This window comes from Patagioenas fasciata, chromosome 3 (genome assembly GCF_037038585.1).
Source record: "Patagioenas fasciata isolate bPatFas1 chromosome 3, bPatFas1.hap1, whole genome shotgun sequence".
In the NCBI taxonomy this organism is placed as follows: Eukaryota; Metazoa; Chordata; class Aves; order Columbiformes; family Columbidae; genus Patagioenas; species Patagioenas fasciata.
In genome coordinates, this window is record NC_092522.1 from 28,069,689 (window position 1) to 28,088,334 (window position 18,646).

At 39.9% G+C, this 18,646-nt stretch overlaps 1 protein-coding gene across 1 annotated transcript in view; it reads right to left on the minus strand.

Annotated features, from left to right (window-relative positions):
• The window catches only part of KCNK2 (potassium two pore domain channel subfamily K member 2), a 112,605-nt gene extending 94,282 nt beyond the window's left edge, over positions 1 to 18,323 (minus strand). The window contains exon 1 of the mRNA XM_071805986.1: positions 18,139 to 18,323. Within this exon, the coding sequence (XP_071662087.1) occupies positions 18,139 to 18,172 (34 nt within the window). The 5' untranslated portion in view covers positions 18,173 to 18,323. The remainder of the gene's footprint in view (positions 1 to 18,138) is intronic.
• Between the last annotated feature and the right edge of the window lie 323 nt (positions 18,324 to 18,646).

Consider the following 18,646-nt stretch of genomic DNA (forward strand, 5'->3'; position numbering starts at 1 on the left):
CCTAAGATGGAGCAGTATTTGCCTGAACATCGCTGTCAAGAACTTAGAGAACTGAGGCCCTGACAGAAAGAACGCATGGACAATGACTTGGAGAGAGGCCCGAGGAGAAGCATTGTGTTGCACTGGTTTCTCCGATATGGGGGGCTGCTGCTTACAATGGCTGCTGTATGGACTTCGCTTGCTGCTTCAGCCAGACCAGCCCCCACCTCCTGTTATTGTTATGAGGGTCTCTTCAAGCCAAGGACAATAACTGCCGTCCAGAAGATGTGTTCCCACCTGCAGCCTCAGTTACACATGTCCTCCACCTGCTCCCTCAAACAATGGTCAACGAATAGGAGCACGCCCAGAAGCTCACCAAGGGTCCTGAGGTCACCCAATGGACCAGAGAAAGACCGCTGAATGCTGGACACGTAAGTGTTGGCAAAAGAAAGCGTGAATCTTTCGAGCCTGCACAGTACAAGCCTGGGTTGCAAAATCAAGGTGGAGACTGGCCTAAAACAATGGGAGCAAGGGGGGGTGAAGAAGCATAAAAGATGGCTCCCGAATGGACATAATGAAAGATCTTCCCGCCAGAGGATTCCGAACCATGACGGAGGACCGGCTGGTCTCCACAGGACCGGAGACCAGAGGGACACTTCTGGAACTGGACTGGTGATAAACACAACCTCATTTTTCACGTTTACTTTTACTTTTCCCCATTTCTTTTCCCTTTTCTTTTTCTTACTCTCTCTCTCTATCACATGCCGCTTTATGGGCAAATTAATAAAGTAACACTGCTTGATTGAATTATAACCCCCTGGCATTTTGGTTGCCTTAATTTTGCACTTTGAGATCAAGGTAAAAGAACCATCACAAGTCCATCACCGAATGGACCGTGACATGTGTACACTGACTTGCACAGGTCAGTCAGAAGCTGGATCTTCCCACACACTTGAATGCCCTCTTCCACATGCTGTGAGAATTAAAATAAAAATTAAAACTTTGTATTTTTTTTTAAAGAACTGGGTAAAATACCCTCACACACCCCACAAAAGCAACTAGACTGCAGCTCAGGACCCTCACCTGGAATAAAGAATCAAGAGGCAGTATCAGTCTCTTGGTCCAACACCTTAACTAGCAGTACCAAGCAGTTGCACTATTGTGCCCATTGTGTAGCTGAAAGGCAGGTTCCCATGGGAACTTTTGGTCAGACTGGTGCTTTCCTGTGAGCAAAGGGTTTTTTTCTTGAAGAACTGGCTTTTGTCATTAAAAACATTTTATTATACCTCAAAAATATTTCTCACCATCTCCAGTTCATGCTAGCAAAGAATAGCAACACAGCCTTGGCCCCGCTATGCTAAGTGTGTGTTCCTGCTGCCTTGTTCTGTCTGCCACCAACCTGGATGGAGGCATTGGTCTTTCATGAGTGTTGTATGTCCCTATTACTATATGGGATGCAAATAGACACCCATAGCTAGAGTACAAGGTATAAAAAGCCATGCATGGTTAAGGCACTATGCCGTGTGAATAAATTCAGTAAAAGCAAAGTTCCCAGCCCATCTTTTTTCCCATAGATTATGGGAAGCAGAGCTCTGATGCACACTTTAATGTTAGTTTGAAAGGAAAAGTGCACAGTGACCAATGTATCAGTGAATACATTTTGGAGAAGCTAAGACAGAGGTTTCCAGACAAATGCCTACCTAGTTGGAGAATTTTAAAAGGATGGCTGGGAGTTCAGTAGAGAAGACAGTAGACTTCCACCCTGTTCTGAACTCTGAGGACTGCCAACTTGTGCCAGGAATGACCCTCTGCTTAAGAGCTGATGACTTTCTGTCTGAAGATCTGTCATACAGGCTGCTTTACAGGACATGCTCAAGTCATGCAGCTGGAGGCATCCACAGTTCTGCCATCACTGTCCTCTTACACTCCTGTCTACCCATAGCTTTAAATGTACTTGAGTTTTTGTGAAGAAACTGTTCTGCACCTACAGCTAAAAATAAGATTTCTGCAGTGTTCGTCATGGTTTACTAGAAATCCCAAATGTTTTTGCAAAGCCTGTTGATAAATATATTTCCTGGATAGAGTTGCATTTTTCTTTCCTGTCATTACATATCTGTTGAGAGACATTTTATATCCACCAGTTTTCAATTTGATCTTTTAAGCCACCCTACTCCATGGTTTTGCACTTGTAATGAGCGTGATTGCATTGTGCAAGGCTTTGGTGCAAGGCTTGGTCCATGTTAAATAAAGAAAGAAGCAACAAATTTTGGCTTAAAACATAGGGTTGGCAGGGTTTCTTCTATTTGTCAATCAATTCTGGATGAATTCTGATGCCTGTACAGAATCCTACTGATTTTACCACAAAAAAGCAATCTGGGTGAGCTCTTCATAGTGGTGTCCCCTTCTGCTGGATACTTATCTCAGTTGAACAGAAACCTGAAGTAGATTCTTGAATATAAGTATCCCAGCTTCCTTACAGGATTAATGGAATGAAAGATATAAATGATCAAACACAGATATTTTGCAAAGTCAGTAACATATCGATTCTTCCCTCTGAGGATTTTATTTATGCTAAAACATTTTTTTTCTCCTTATATTCATAAAGGATAGGCTTTTCAGATGCAATTTGTATATATTTTGCATATTTTTTAGGAATACCAGAAGCTTACCATTGCTACTAATTCCCTGTTCATTAAATTAATTTTTCTTACTCTTCATAAAAAGGCATGGGTTATAAATTAGCTTCTTTGGGATTTTTTTAAATCTGATTGCATTTATGTAGCAAGAGATCCAAGACTCTGACAGCATCCCTAAGCAGCTAAAGAAGAGATCTCCAGAAGATTTGCTACACAGGCAAATGGCTACACAGTCCAGGTGCAGCACCCAGGCAATGATGAATTTAAACTGTCTGGTTAAGCATATGCAGTGAAACACTGGTTTCACTGAGTGTCAGTATTTAATTCAATGGAGTTTTACACTTAATTTTCCTTTTCAAAGAATCGCAGAAGGGTTGGGATTGGAAGGCACCTCTGGAGATCCTCTAGTCCAACCCACCTGCTAAAGCAGGTTCACCCAGAGCAGATCGCACAGGAATGTGTCCAGGCAGGTTTTGAATGTCTCCAGAGGAGGAGACTCCACAACCTCTCTGTGCAGCCCGTTCCAGGGCTCTGGCACCCTCAAAGTGAAGAAATTTCTCCTCATATTCAGATGGAACCTCCTGTGTTTTATTCTTTGCCTGTTGCCCCTCATCCTATCATTGGGCACCACTGAAAAGAGTCTGGTCCCATCATACACTTCGGCAAAGGCAAGAATTCTGTCCCACCTTGAAGAGGACAAGTACTGTTACTTTCTACCTGTGTTCAGTGGCTTTTATTGCACAGGTTGAGTGCTAGACATTTCTCAGTAAGCCACAGAACCACCAGAAAGCCACTGCTGTCCCATTGTGTGGCAATTGCCACAGTCTTCAGAAGGACTCAACTCCAAGCAGCACATCCAAAGAACAAAGGAAGTTACAGCATCTCTGAGTGTCTCGCCTCTCTGTGTTTGCTGAGAGCATGAAGAGAGATGATAGTGGCCCAGAAGACAGATGGCAAAGCACAGCTCACATTCTGAAATACTGACTACACTGGGACTGAGCTATGTCAGCGGAGCTCTTCACTGAGGCCCTTCTCTGCCATTTTCTTGCAACTGTTCTGTTCATAGCAAATTGCATTCCAGAGGTCATCAAATCCAAATAGCAGTGACTCATACATTAATAGGATTTTACTATCAGTCTCCTACAGTTTGTTCTTTACATAGGTTTTCCAAATTAAACCATAAGTATGATGATGCCTATCACTTTTCATCAAATTTCTGCATATACATCAGCATACATCTTTCTACTGCAGCCTCAGACCAGATTATTTCTGCGATTGTGTTTTTTTACTCTTCTTGGCCAATGGTTTTCAAAATTCCTTAAAATAATTACAATAACATTTGAAATTAGTCGATGTCTCATCTGAAGCACCACAATATAAAAAAAAAAAAAAATAAAAACACTTCAGAAATCTTTTCCTACTTGAATTGGTCATGGATATAGTTTCAGTATTCTATTTGCTTTTTTGCAATAGCCAAAGCTACATTGGAGGTAGCACAACTTTAAAAAATGTATATAATGCAAGTTCACTGTGATTTTCAGTATCTTGCACTCATCTCTAATGTTTGAGTTCTGCCTGTCTGGACTTCTTTTGAAGCAAATGCATATTCATGTGAGAGATCAGACTACGTACACCAGGCTCAGCCAGCTCACGGCCCCTGCTGATCAGTCTCCCTTTATACAGGAGAGTCGAACAGCAGCAGTTCGGGCAGCACTGCCCCTGTAACAGTTAAACACAGTCTCTTATTCCAAAGTGTAACCAGGTGTTCAAGGCTCTGCTTTCTCCATGCGAGAGGAACAGTGGGGCTGAGGACACATCTCTTCTGGTATATGTGTGGTTCAGCATGTTCAGCTAACAGCTGTCCTGGCCTCATTGACTTAGACCCTGATGAGGGATCCAAAAAGTGGGTGAAGATTCAGCTCTCAGAGTTGTTGAGGCTGCACCATCTCAGGCCACGTGTATGTAAGTGGGGATGTGATCTAGGCTCCTGTCTTCCCTGTGACAAAGGTCACCTCTGGTACAGCCTCTGCATCCCTCCTGCCACTTCTGGTGTGATGGTAACATCTCTGAAACTATCCTCATCAACCAAGGAATGGGGGCAGAAGGAGACTTTGAAGGGATTCTGGAGCACCCACTTATGAGTCCTTTGGAGGTAAAGTTACAACTCTGAGAAAACAGAGCATGGTGTCAGCACTTTCTTTAGTGTTCTACCAACTTTCCTGTGTGTAGATAAGTACACACAATGCACTTCAGCTGTTTTGTTAGCAAATACAAAGCAAATGGTAGGTGGGAAAATTGAAAGATCTATTTGACAGAATAATGGCAATATTAGCAAGATAAAATCGTTATGTAGGCATGTCTCCCACTGAGGAGTGTTTGTTTTGTACATGTGTTTTTTGTGAAGAGTGGCAAAAAAATAAAAGAGGTATTACATGTAGTAGAGAAAATCCGAACAAATGCCCTTAATTCAACCAAACAAGAACCCAGAACACATCTAAAGGCAAGTCAATGGAAATTTTGCCTTATTCATCAGTGCTACAGTCCCAGGCACCCTTAATGATAACGTTCTTTCTTTTATAAATTATATTACAACCCCTAAGTTATTTATCTCTGGTCATATGATGGGGTTTCTATTTAAATTTAAGTTATGTGGTTTTACCAGTTTGCCAGAGATTTGACCTTTCATTTGCCTTTCTCTAAGACCTACCAACATATTTTTAGACAATGATACATTTCTGGTTTGGAACATGATGAAAATGAAGACAGAACAACAAAACAGCAAGCATTTCTCAGTGGCATAAGGGATAAAAAAAGGAGATTCTGTGATTTCTGTGCTCAACGAGTTTTCAAATGAACAGTTCAGCAACCACCATTTAAGTGACTGTTAAGGGATATTTCTTTCTGGTATTAACAAACTCTCAGTTTATAATACGATACATCATATATTGCTTCAAATCTTTGAGGAAGAGAACAAGTCAAAATAATTTTTCTCCTAAATAATCTATACATAACAGTTTAAGTACAAACATACAAAATGATTGTTTATTTTCATCTTTGTTGCAAGGCTTGGTGCATATTAAATACAGAAAGAAGCAACATATTTTGGCTTAGAATCAGAGAATCACAGAACACAGGGTTGGCAGGGTTTCTTCTAATTGTCCATCAATTCTGGACAGATTCCTTTGCCTGTATAGAATCCCACTGATTTTATATACAGAGACTTATATACTTACTGGGTAGCAGGAAAAAGTGAGGTTTCAAACTCCCTTAGGTTGCTTTCCAGCTGATCTATCTGTGTCTAATATATTGTTCCAGTATAACAACTCCTAAAACTACTAATTCATTTTGTGGAAAAAATGTTGTTCTTCTCTGAGCTTCTCTTCCCGCCACATATCTTCAGTAAAAAGCATTATATTACGATCTTAATCCTGATCCCAAAGTAAATAAAATAGTTTCCTAATTAAGTTTATGTATTTTGAATCACTTGATTTCGACATCAAGCGTTTAAATAAGTGAGTATTTTAACTTGTAAGGAGTCCAAGACTAAGACAAAAAAAAAAAAAATAACTGAGATCCAAAGAGATACTAGGATATATTTTAGGCTTTTGCATTGTTTTATATGCAGATTCAAAATTATAAACAAGTGACAGACTTTCTGTTACATGTAACCAGCAACAGGTATTCTTCATCTAACAGAGGTCAAGTTAATGTTTAAATAATTAATAATGGGATATACTGATATCCCTGAAGTCCCCCTAAAGTAAGACACTTTGGATTATGGCAGTAGCCTTTAATTTGACCCAAAAATCAAACTTGGAGTTTTTGATGATGATCACTTTACTGCCATAAACCCCACATGAACAACGCATTTCCAGAGCACAGTTTCTTGTTTGCTGGAAAGAGACTTTTGAAGTAGACTTTTGTTGTTGTCGCTTGTTTGTAAATCTGTTTCATAAGCCAGAATCAAAGGCGTGGCTCCAAAGTTAAAACTAGAAGACTGCCTGGAAGTGCTACTTCGTGGCCACTGGACACATGTAAATTTACCTGCTACCAGAGGACTATTCATCCAGGAAAATAATGAAGCCCTGAAGTTTTAGCTTCAATTTAAGAAATAAAGAAGCACTCCATCTAGGTTGATATTTACTATGCGCACACTAGGTAGAGGAGAAGATGTCTTCATTTTAACTTAGGCACTAGTTAAAACATTTTAGATATTGTGGAGCAATATCTAAAATATTTTTCAAAAAACATTCTGATTCTCTTTATCCTTTTTTAACTAGAACTTTGCAAAATTTGATGCTGCAAGCTCACTAGTTGGCAATTTACTGTTTTTGTTGTTTCACTTGGGTTCATGTGTCCCGAGTTTTCTTTTTAACTTAATATTTTTCCAAAATAAATGAAGTAGTTAAAATGGATTTCTGCTTAAAACATTATGGACTGGCAAAGGAATTCTGCTTTTATGGCTAGAAACAGCATGTCTTTATAGATCCGAGCATGCAGATTCTTGCAGAATGTGTGTAAAGCATATTTTAGAGAACAGTTTTGAAAATCTCTTTCAGTGTTTCATAACACAGAACACATGAGCCTTTAAAAAAAAAAAAAAAAATTATTAGTTAGGTGTCCCTGTAGTGCAAGGGGTTTGTTTGTTTCAAGAATTTAAAGACATAGTCTTCCATTTGGAGAGCTAATTCTACTGAAGTTTAAGAACAAAAAAAATTTCACTGTTAATGCTGCACTGTAAATTGTCGACATTTCAGCAAAAGGTTTAAGTAACAATCTAGAACTTCATCTGTCACAATTGTCTCTTTTATTTTACTGAAGTGGGGTTGCTTTAGTCTAAGCGCAGAAAAGACTTAAATTCTTTGAAGCATGCAGGGATGGAAAGCTGCAAAGCTGTATGGAGGTTGGTTTGGTCTAGTTTGATGGAGATGACAGTTAAAAAGCTCTCTGCAGAAAGCCCTGTCACCAGGCACACCTTTTCTGACAACGGGGTCTCTCATGCCTGGATTAGCACTCAGTTCTTCTCTCTTCTTCTCCAGTCTACACAGGCTGAGGACTACCTGTCACAGCCTCGTCACCGCTGGCTCTCCATCACTCATCTTCCCGTTGTCCTACCACTAGAAATACTAGCTCGGATACCGTATCCTTGCACAGCTGCAGAGCAGCATTTCACCTATCACAGTTCCAGTAATTGACAGAGAATATAACATCTGCTTAATGCACTAAGTGCTAGTCATACTATTTCAAAGAATAGATAGTGACCAAAGCAAGCTGAGCTAAACCTCCTTCCAAAAGACGAGGAACAGAAGCTGAACACTGAAGATATGCTGATGTTCTGCAACTTTTGACACTGATTTTGTCTTAGTAGAGTGCTGTTGCAGCAAGGCTTCAGGAGGCCAAAACTCAAAGTCACGGCTACTTTTACTCAGTGCTTATTCAGATAAATCACATTGGATTCTTTTGCCCAAACATTTTGGTTTGTTTGCATCTACAGGAACCTGAACCTGCCCAAATTTTAAGTGTTTGTTTAGGCATAGCATGCAGACAGAACAGTTGGGAAAGGAATTTTTAGATTTTTAGACTAAAATCCTGGGCATGTGAAAGAGGAGGTAGAAGAAAAACCCAGCAAACTTGTGCAAGATCACAGTGGAATCCTGGACTATAATATATTACATTTCACTGTTAACCTGCATGTTATCTTTACAAAAAACACTGCATGAATAAAATCATCCCTCTCCCAGCCCACTCTGACCACCCTTTAGAAAGATGTGCTGTCTTTGAGTAACTCAAAAATCATGCATGGACAACTCAATGCATTTCCTATAATGTTTCAGGTAGTAAGTATTGTTTCAAAACATAAAATGACAAAAAAAGTGGTCATGACTACTTTAAATCATGCATTTTTTTCCTTTTCACCAGTCAAAAATAAAGAAGGATGTAATAAATAAAACAGTGGAAGGAGGCCAAAAAGGTATTTGTTTTCATCTTATTTTGTGGTTTACCGCATCTTATTGAAGATCTCAGCATTATACCATGTGGAATGTTATATGAATTTTCCTGGCAGCATGCAGTAGTTCCTTTCTCTTCCAGAAGTGGATGTAGGAAGCAAATCCTCTCTTTTCATTACAGATTAATTAAGATGGGAAGTGGCTATATATATGAGAAAATTAAACCACCATCTATTTTATGTAAGCCACTCAATCAAATTAAAATAAATGTACAAAAATTCTACTTAATCTCAACATGGTGCCTCTCAACTTCTCAAACCTACTTTGTCAGAACTGCTTACATTCTTTACTTCATACTTTACAGTTATTAGGAATTCATTTCCATCTTTTTGCTCTACCTTTTTCAAAATCTATCTCATTATCTTCTCGCAGACAATTTTCAGCTCTCCCCTGTTCCTGCACTTGATATACTTTCAAACTTAAAATCTGAAGACCAATGGAATAATGGAACAGAGGCTGCAAGAATAAAACCTCATCCATTTGGATGGAGCATGACCTAGGATATACCAAAAATATTTGGAAAACGAACAGCTAGTCAAACAATAAATGCCAGTTCTGGGACAGCCTTTTACTTTTTCTCCTTTGCTTTCAAAGATAATACCTATTTCTAAGACATTTAGAAATACCAGAAATATTTTCTCTTTTCTATTCTCTTAACAGACTTTCACCTTAGCTTCTCCCAGTATCCTCAGAGAAAAAAGTTGAAGTGCTGTTTGTGGTATAAAGCTATTTATAATTTTTCCTTATTTCTGCTCTTAAGGCACCTTTCTTGTTTTAGATTATGGCTTTTCTGGCAACACCTATATTGCAAATACTGAAAGAGCATCAATAACCCTAAAGATGTACAGAATAAATGTCCATTGCACACAACCTTCAAAGCAAATAAAATCTGATCTTGTTGGCTTATTTGCATTATGTTTTGTTTTTCATATGAAAAGGTTTTGTACTAAAGTCCATGGTTAATATTTAACTCCAACTTCCTCTTATATGTGATGCACAGACTCTCTTTTGAGATGCATTCTAACGTACCCTTCAGATTTAATGTCACGGATAGACAAAGAAAAGGATTGTGTTCTACTAATCCAAGCCCCTATATGAAACTTACATTTCAGAGAGGATAGAGTTGATAATTCCTTGTGTTTTCTCTTGAAAAGTATTTTTTGTTTTTAAATATTAAGTTGGTGCAATTTTACCCAACAGACAGCAAATAGCTGAAGTTATATACATTCTATAAAATGCAAATTGCATAATATAGCATGATGGCTCTGTACCATTATGCCTCATTACTAGGCTGAAAATTACTGACACTGTACATTTTTCTCTTTAGTATTCTATCATTTGAAATTATGACTGCACTGTAGGTTACTTTATGTAGTAAATAATCTAAAAACATTTCCTGCCTGGCACCTTACTAACAGCAAGCAACACTTTCCTTCCCAGGTAGTCCTGACACCTTACTTAAATTCTAGTTGTGTAATCACGTTCAGCCTGCCTGAGGTCTCCTTTAGGCTTTGCAAATGTATTCTTCATTTGTCATGACTTTGTAGTGGTGCTGCAGGCTACGGAATAGCTGCCCTTGGGTGCTACAGCATCCTTGGTACCTCTGCATAACTTACCTCAGCAGTTTTCCATACTCTTTAGAACCACAGGATAAAAATTGGCAGAAAATAAGTTATTGGTGGTGATGGTGTTTGTTTTCAATATTTAAAACCAAATTCTTGAGCTCATCAGCTTCCTAAAGTTTTGAAATGACAATCTTCAGCTGTAACACTAAGGGTTGACAGGTTATCTAAAGCCTCTGACATTGCTTCAGAAAGAAATTAAACTAATTCTAGATAAAAGTACATAATCACTGGTTCCATGAGAGACTAGAGAAGGAAAGAAAGTAACACAAGGAATAATTACCATTGGCTGGGCTTTTTTATCAGTAATTCCAGCTTTAACATTCACATCCATAGTACACACCTTAAAGCAGTAAAAGAAGTATATGATAAAGCATTCAACTAATTCAAAGAAAAGTGGTCCTTCAATAAAAAGGGTGAAGTATTTTGGAAGGCATCATTTCAGCATAATTAAGCATTTAAAAGAAAGATAAATTCTAGTTCACTTTCATAGAATCATAGAATCATTTTGGTTGGAAGAGACCCTCAAGATCATCAAGTCCAAACATAACCTAACTCCAGCGCTAAACCATGTCCCTAAGAACCTTGTCTAAATGCCTTTTAAATACCTCCAGGGATGGTGACTCCACCACTTTCCTGGGCAGCCTGTTCCAATGCCTGACAACCTTTTTTGTGAATGATTTTTTCCTAATATCCGATCTAAACATCCTCTGGCGCAACTTGAGGCCATTTCCGCTTGTCCTATCACGTGCTACTTGGGAGAAGAGACCAACACCCTCCATGCTATAACCTCCCTTCAGGTAGTTGTAGACAGCGATAAGGCCTCCGCTCAGCCTCCTTTTCTTCAGGCGAATTAGCCCCAGTTCCCTCAGCCGCTCCTCATCACACTTGTGCTCCAGACCCCTCACCAACCTCGTCGCCTCCTCTGTACTCTCTCTAGTATTTCAATGTCTTTCTTATGATGAGGGGACCAAAACTGAACACAGGATTCAAGGTGGGGCCTCACCAGTGCTGAGTACATGCGGCTAATCACTGCCCTAGTCCTGCTGGCCACACTATTCCTGATACAAGCCAGGATGCTGTTGGCCTCTTGGGCCACCTGGGCACACTGCTGGGCAGAAATGTTGAACAGTAGACAGTGATCCAGTTGAGTCACATAACTCTGTAAATCACAGAACTGCATCAAAGAATAAAGTTCTGTTACTTGGCACTAAAGCTTCCATTGTGAAGGTTGTAAATTGTTTATCCCCAGTCCAACACAATTACTCAAGATTATGTTAACCCTTATGCTCTGTGAGGACTACAGACAACCAAGCAGAAGGAGAAAATTCCTGCTCACGGACAAAAACACTCCTACATCACATTGGAAGGAAGTAGACTTTTTCTAAATTAGTTTTGAATAGGGAAAAAAAAAAAAATTCTAAACCCAGAACCACTCCTTTTGTGGTGCCTCTGAAGACTCGTCTCTCACACAGAAACCTACACTGCGAGTCTGTAGTCTGACAGAGATCTGCGAACAGATTTTCCTCTTTCATGCAGTATAAGTACTAAAGCATTACTTTTTTCTCTCTCAGATTTTGTCTAGGGTTTTCCTCAGGGCCTATGAAAACTTTTGAGCCACAACCTGCTGCTAATTCCCAAATAAAAACACAAGGACCTCCAATATCTGACTGCAGTAGGGACTACTCACACTAATATGTTTAAATGAAATACTGTTTTAAATCAGTTCTTGGGGTAAAGATCAATCTTTTCCACAAATTCTTAACTTCCGCGTTCCAAATTAATCACCATGTTGTTATATGTAAATAAATATACACAGTACTTAAGTCATAACTGTGATCAGTGCAAAGTTAAGGACATCTCCAACTTCCCAAATAACCATTGTGGGGGACTACGGTGGGTCCGTGGATTCCCTGACAGAGGGCATGGGAACAGAAATTAGCCTTGAAGATACGAAAGCCTACCCGTGAGAAAGATGGGAGTAAAGGAGTATCCGGAGTTGTTAAGGATGTACCTGTGAGAGAGAAGGGAGTAGAAGAGTAACATTGATGATAGCAAAATTAGTCAATGAGATGTTACGGCTATAACTTGTAACCAACAGTGAAGAGACACATGAATTGGTAAAACTGTGTAGAAATGCACTTGTGGCAATAAATGGCATCTACTACTTTCATCCTGGAAGAACTTAGTCTATGTCATTTGTCTGTCTCAGTCACGGCATACGGTGACCCCAACGTGATCCTGTATGAAGAAGGATCTCGCATGAAGAAGAGACAGCAGTGAAGCTGTGACAGCCAAAGACGAGCTGTAGTACAGCTGATAGAGCAGCAGGGGGGAGCTGCCGAAGATCTGGATCCTTGAAAAGACACCACGTCAAGAGCTGGTGAGCTACCGGGAACAGGACGAGCGGGGGTGGAACTTATCTAAAGAAGAGGGTATTATATTATCTATATGGAAGTTGCTTTTGAAGAAGCAGGGTAGTAGCCTTCTGGAATTGACTTTACGAAGGACTATGTTACTATGGGGCAAAGCACTACTGAAAGATCCAAAGAAACAACTGAACTGTTAACAACATGGCACTTGTTGCTAGAGACTTTGAGAGGATTAAAAGAGCAACAGGAACACACAGAGACAGCAGAGAGGGGTGGCTTCTCTGGTCTAGATTTAAAAAAGAAAAAAAAAAAAGAAAAAATAAAAAGAAAAACAAGAAAAAGAAAAAACAGAAACAAAACAAGCCCTAAATGCTACGATGGATGTGAACTTGGTATTGTATGAGGTTGTATTTAAAAGCTGCTAGAATATGAACTGGTTTGGATCTAGGAAAATTGAATAATGGATTGATGTTTAATATGCTGGTTTTTGACATCTGTAAATTGCAAAAGGTAAATGGAGCTAAGGAATGTAACTATTGCTGAGCTACTTGGAATTGCATATAAAGTGTATTATGGTTGGAATGAAATGGAAAAACAAATGTGTTGTAAAGTGTGAATATAATTTCAGGCCTGTGTCAAGCTGCAAGATAAACTCAGCTCATGGTAACCGAGGAGTTTGCCAGAGCCTCCCACTTCCTACCAGTGATTACGCCATCTGCGTGGCCTTGGCTATATCTGAACTGCAGCAAGAAGAGAAAGAAAAAAAAAGGAAAGGAAAGGAAAGGAAAGGAAAGGAAAGGAAAGGAAAGGAAAGGAAAGGAAAGGAAAGGAAAGGAAAGGAAAGGAAAGGAAAGGAAAGGAAAGGAAGGAAGGAAGGAAGGAAGGAAGGAAGGAAGGAAGGAAGGAAGGAAGGAAGGGAGGGAGGGAGGGAGGAAGGGAGGGAGGGAGGAAGGGAGGGAGGAAGGAAGGGAGGAAGGGAGGAAGGAAGGGAGGAAGGAAGGGAGGAAGGAAGGGAGGAAGGAAGGAAGGGAGGAAGGAAGGAAGGGAGGAAGGAAGGAAGGAAGGAAGGAAGGAAGGAAGGAAGGAAGGAAGGAAGGGAGGGAGGGAGGGAGGAAGGGAGGAAGGAAGGGAGGGAGGGAGGAAGGGAGGAAGGAAGGGAGGGAGGGAGGGAGGGAGGGAGGGAGGGAGGGAGGAAGAGAGGAAGGGAGGAAGGGAGGGAGGAAGGGAGGGAGGAAGGGAGGGAGGAAGGGAGGAAGGGAGGAAGGGAGGAAGGGAGGAAGGGAGGAAGGGAGGGAGGAAGGGAGGGAGGGAGGAAGGGAGGGAGGAAGGGAGGGAGGAAGGGAGGGAGGAAGGGAGGGAGGGAGGAAGGGAGAAAGGGAGGAAGGAAGGAAGGAAGGAAGGAAGGAAGGAAGGAAGGAAGGAAGGAAGGAAGGAAGGAAGGAAGGAAGGAAGGAAGGAAGGGGGAGAGAGAGAGAAGGAAAAGAGAGAAAGAAAGAGAGAAAGAAAGAGAGAAAGAGAGAAAGAGAGAAAGAGAGAAAGAGAGAAAGAGAGAGAGAGAGAGAAAGAGAGAGAGAGAAAGAGAGAGAGAGAAAGAGAGAGAGAGAGAGAGAAAGAGAGAGAGAGAGAAAGAGAGAAAGAGAGAAAGAGAGAGAGAGAGAAAGAGAGAAAGAGAGAAAGAGAGAAAGAGAGAAAGAGAGAAAGAGAGAAAGAGAGAAAGAAAGAAAGAAAGAAAGAAAGAAAGAAAGAAAGAGAAAAGAAAAGGAAAGGAAAAACCTGTTTGCCAACTGCTAAGTAGAGAAAGGGGGGCTTTATTCCCCCCACTCTGTCTTTTTTTTCCTGAAGTGTTGCCATACATCCTTGTGGCACTGCGTTGCTTCTCGGCTTTGAATCAGGGGTTGTTGGTGCTGTTTCTTTCTGCTTCAGTCTTGTTTCCTAGGTTTTGGCACATCTGGGAAAAGAGCTCATCATTTTACCTCCTTGCTGAGGTCAGTCTTTTCACAGTGGTCAGCTTTGGGGGGTCAGAGTGCTCAGTGCTTCTCTGGGTCAGACTGGTACTAATTTGGGTGTGGAGTGGAGCCAGGTTGGTTTGATGTGGAGTTTGAACTGATTGTTTTCATGCTGGGCTGGATGTCTTGCCATCTCAGGTGGGGGCGAGAGGGAGGTTTTATTCCCCACCCCACGCCCCTCCCCCAAGCAGTGTTACTGCTAGAGAACTGTAATACTACATGAAGGAGTGTGAGGGTGAAAATGAAAGGCATCAAAGTGGATCCATAGTTCTAATGAAGCTGGGAAATTAAACAAAAAAAAAAAAAAAAATTTTTTTTAATAGACTCATTCTGTTGTAACTGGTTGTAAGAGACTTCTTAGTAAATTCACCGTGCTAGTTTTTGAGGTCATGGGAGAGAATGAAAGAAAGGCTGTTTTTTGAGACTAACGGAATGACAAATTTGCAACAAAGTTTTAATACGTGAATTCTTGTATTTGCCAGAAAACCCTATACTTCTCTTGGGTCAAGATTTGTTAAGTAAATTGTAAGCTCAAAAAACGTTTTCTGAGAATTCTGTTTAGTTGCATGGCCTACAAGAATCTGCTTGGATGGTGCAGATCTGCTTGCTTCAAGCGAGAAATCTCCAAGGAAATTTTGAATGCTGTATTTCCACTAGTATGAACAGCCAATGTCTCGATAAAGCAAACACTACACTGATAGAACCGAAACAGGACTTCGATCCGGTAAGGCAAAACAATATCCAATAAATATGACAACCAAAATGGACTTAGAGATTTTGAGGAATAAATTTATGACAACCTTACAGGCTGACTGCATTCGATTGGACTTGCAGATTCATCTGTTTATAGCTACAACATAGAAAAAACCTGTGGCTATTGTGGGACAGTATGATGAGATTGCTAACAGACTGGTATACCGATTGTTACTCAGATCAAGAAAAGCAGGGAATGAATTTAAGTCTCAATAGGCCATGATCCTTTTGTCATACATGTACCATTTGTGAAATTTAATTTTGATTTTTTTTATTTGCAATCTATGTTTTTGTAAATTGCACTAGCTGATTTTCTTAACAACACAGCTTTTGGCATGCATAAATGTAAAATGTAAATTGCTGCAGAATCTGCAAGTCTTTAACATCAGGTCAGAGACCATACATGTATCTGGTCTGATCCTACATACTTGCACAGTTTTTGTTGATGGTTCTGAGAAGTCTCATAAAGCTGTAGTGGTCTGGCATGAAGATAACAATTGGCATCATTCTGTAAAAATTATTGAAGGTTCAACCCAATTAGCAGAACTTGACGCAGCTTTACATTACTTAGTGCTTTTTAAGGAGGAACCTCTAAATTTGATTTGTGATTCTGACTACATAGTCAAGGTCCAACGCACGTATCTGATTCTGAACTGGTTCTTTGTTTTTGCTTTTTCTTTTTTTAAAACAAAAAAGGGGGAGAAGTAGGGAAAATACCACAAAACCAATTGTCAAAAGCATTGTATATGATGAATCACTTATATCTAAGTGGTGCAGCCCAAATTTACCCTGTGATGAAACACTTTGCAAGTATGACCCAAAAAGATGCTAAATCAGAAAGAACCTACATTAGTTATGGTCAAATCACTAGCTAATGGTCAATGGAAAAGGCCACATCAATTGATAACCTGGGAGAGAGGCTATGTTTGTGTCTTTACAGATCAAGGGCCACAGTGGTTGCCGGCATGAAATGTGAAACCTGTGTTATCTTCCTGACAATGACTGCTGCAGCTGCCGCGTTATGGATGCCTGCACAGGCAAAGACTAAGAAGTGGATTACTTTAGCCAACATGACTGACCAGGACTCCATATGCCTAGCTATGGCATCTCTGGAAAACCTGTTCCACACATGCTTGGTTGGCATCTTCTTTGATGACTACCGCAGCATCACACGACTGTTTCAAAATAGTGGTCGGTGCAAAGGCATTGCAATGAACTGTAATAATACCAACATGGCACTTTGGATTAATTGCCTCCTGGAAGCAGATATTGAACCACTGGAACTGGAATTGCTGGCATCTATGCCCATGGATGCTCGTATCCAGCTGGTTTGTGGAAAGTGTCAGAACAATATACAAGAACATAAATGGATAAAACTGCAAAATTTTTATGCTACCCTTGGTGACTATAGAAATAAAACTTGATGGTGTAATGTCTCGCAGAAGAATCCAAGGGGTGTCGTTGATAATGTGGGAGAGTGACCCCAAAACCTCCTGTATGGTATATTCTGGATCTGTGGAGATAGAGCCTGGCCAGGAATTCCTTCTAATGCTGTTGGAGGACTGTGTATTTTGGGACAATTAACTCTCTTAATGCCCAATGTATCTATGATAATAGATCACAGAAGAGAAAGATGGGAAAAACACTTTTTGCATGTATATGATTCAAAATGTGATGATAATGTAGATTTTTGGGCATCAGGGTTAAGAGTTTTAGGACCTCTTGTATCTGGTGTTGGCACAGCTGAAGCTTTAAATATTTTAGAAAAATTAGGATGCTGGCTAGTTAAGCAAACTAACAGAACTTCTAAGTCTTTAAGTGGACTTTTGTTAGATGTAGATTCTGCAAGACATGCTACACTGCAGAATAGAGCCACAATAGATTTTTGCTGTTAGCTCAAGAACATGGGTGTGAAGATTTTGATGGGACTTGTTGAATAAATTGTTTAAGTGGCTGGGGGCTTTCAGGGTTGCTGTTATTGGTAGTGAAAACAGGAATGATTGTTTTGATGATTGTTGTGGTTGTGTTACTAATGTTGCCATGCATGATTTCTCTGCTGCAAAGGGCCCTGCAGCGGACAATGAAGGCAATTTTTTTAGCACAAAAACAAAAAGGGGGAATTGTGGGGAACTACAGTGGGTCCATGGATTCTCTGACGGGGGGCATGGGAACAGAAACTAGCCTTGAAGATACGAAGACCTACCCGTGAGAAAGATGGAAGTAAAGGAGTATCCGGAGTTGTTAAGTATGTACCCGTGAGAGAGAAGGGAGTAGAAGAGTAACATTGATGACAGCAAAATTAGCCAATGAGATGTTACTGCTGTAACTTGTAACCAACAGTGAAGAGACACCTGAATTGGTAAAACTGTATAAAAATGCACTTGTGGCAATAAATGGCATCTACTACTTTCATCCTGGAAGAACTTGGTCTATGTCGTTTGTCCATCTCAACCACAACAAACCATACTGAATAACTGACACAATTTGCCTAAATTATGCCATTCAGATACAGCAGAACTTCAATATGTACACAAGTGTGCTTTCTAAACAGATCTTACTACAAAATCAACATTTCAATAGAAAGATCATTAATTAAGACACCTTTATTTAGAACAGACATGTATGTCATCTAGGTTTTTTTCTGATTTAATTATTTATCAATTAATCTAATTCAACATTCTAGTCCACCATCTCATGTTATGGAAACAGATTAAAAAGCTTAACGTTTAACTAAATTAATTGTCTATAGTAGTAGTACTTACAGTAAAAATTATGTCTTGCTTGTGGGTTCCTCATTTGGTGATGTAATATTCAGAAGTCACCATGCTTTTGTTCTAAGATAAAGTGGTTCCTTTATGGCTGCCTTTAAGGAGTCTTCTGAACAAGTCATTTCGTCATATTCTCTTCCAAAGTACACATATCTTCTTTCTCTGTATTTCCTGTCCAAAATACTCAATGTACACATAAAAGTAAACCAGTGGGTTACTAGTTATGACATATGGCATTTGTATCATGTTTTGCATTTTCATAGTGCTTTACAAAGGGCAGCTGATTGAACAGATCAGGAAGCTCTTAGAAACCTGAACTAAAATCACCCAGAGTCCCTTGAAAGATTGAATTACTGTATTTCCAGAAGGTTTTAAAAGACTACTGCTTCTTTACCATAAAAGAATAGATGAAAATCAGTGTTCCCATTAACTCTTCCTTTCTTGAGCATCATTCACATGAAGCATACATACGCAGCATGCACTCTAATTGCTGTTGAAAGAT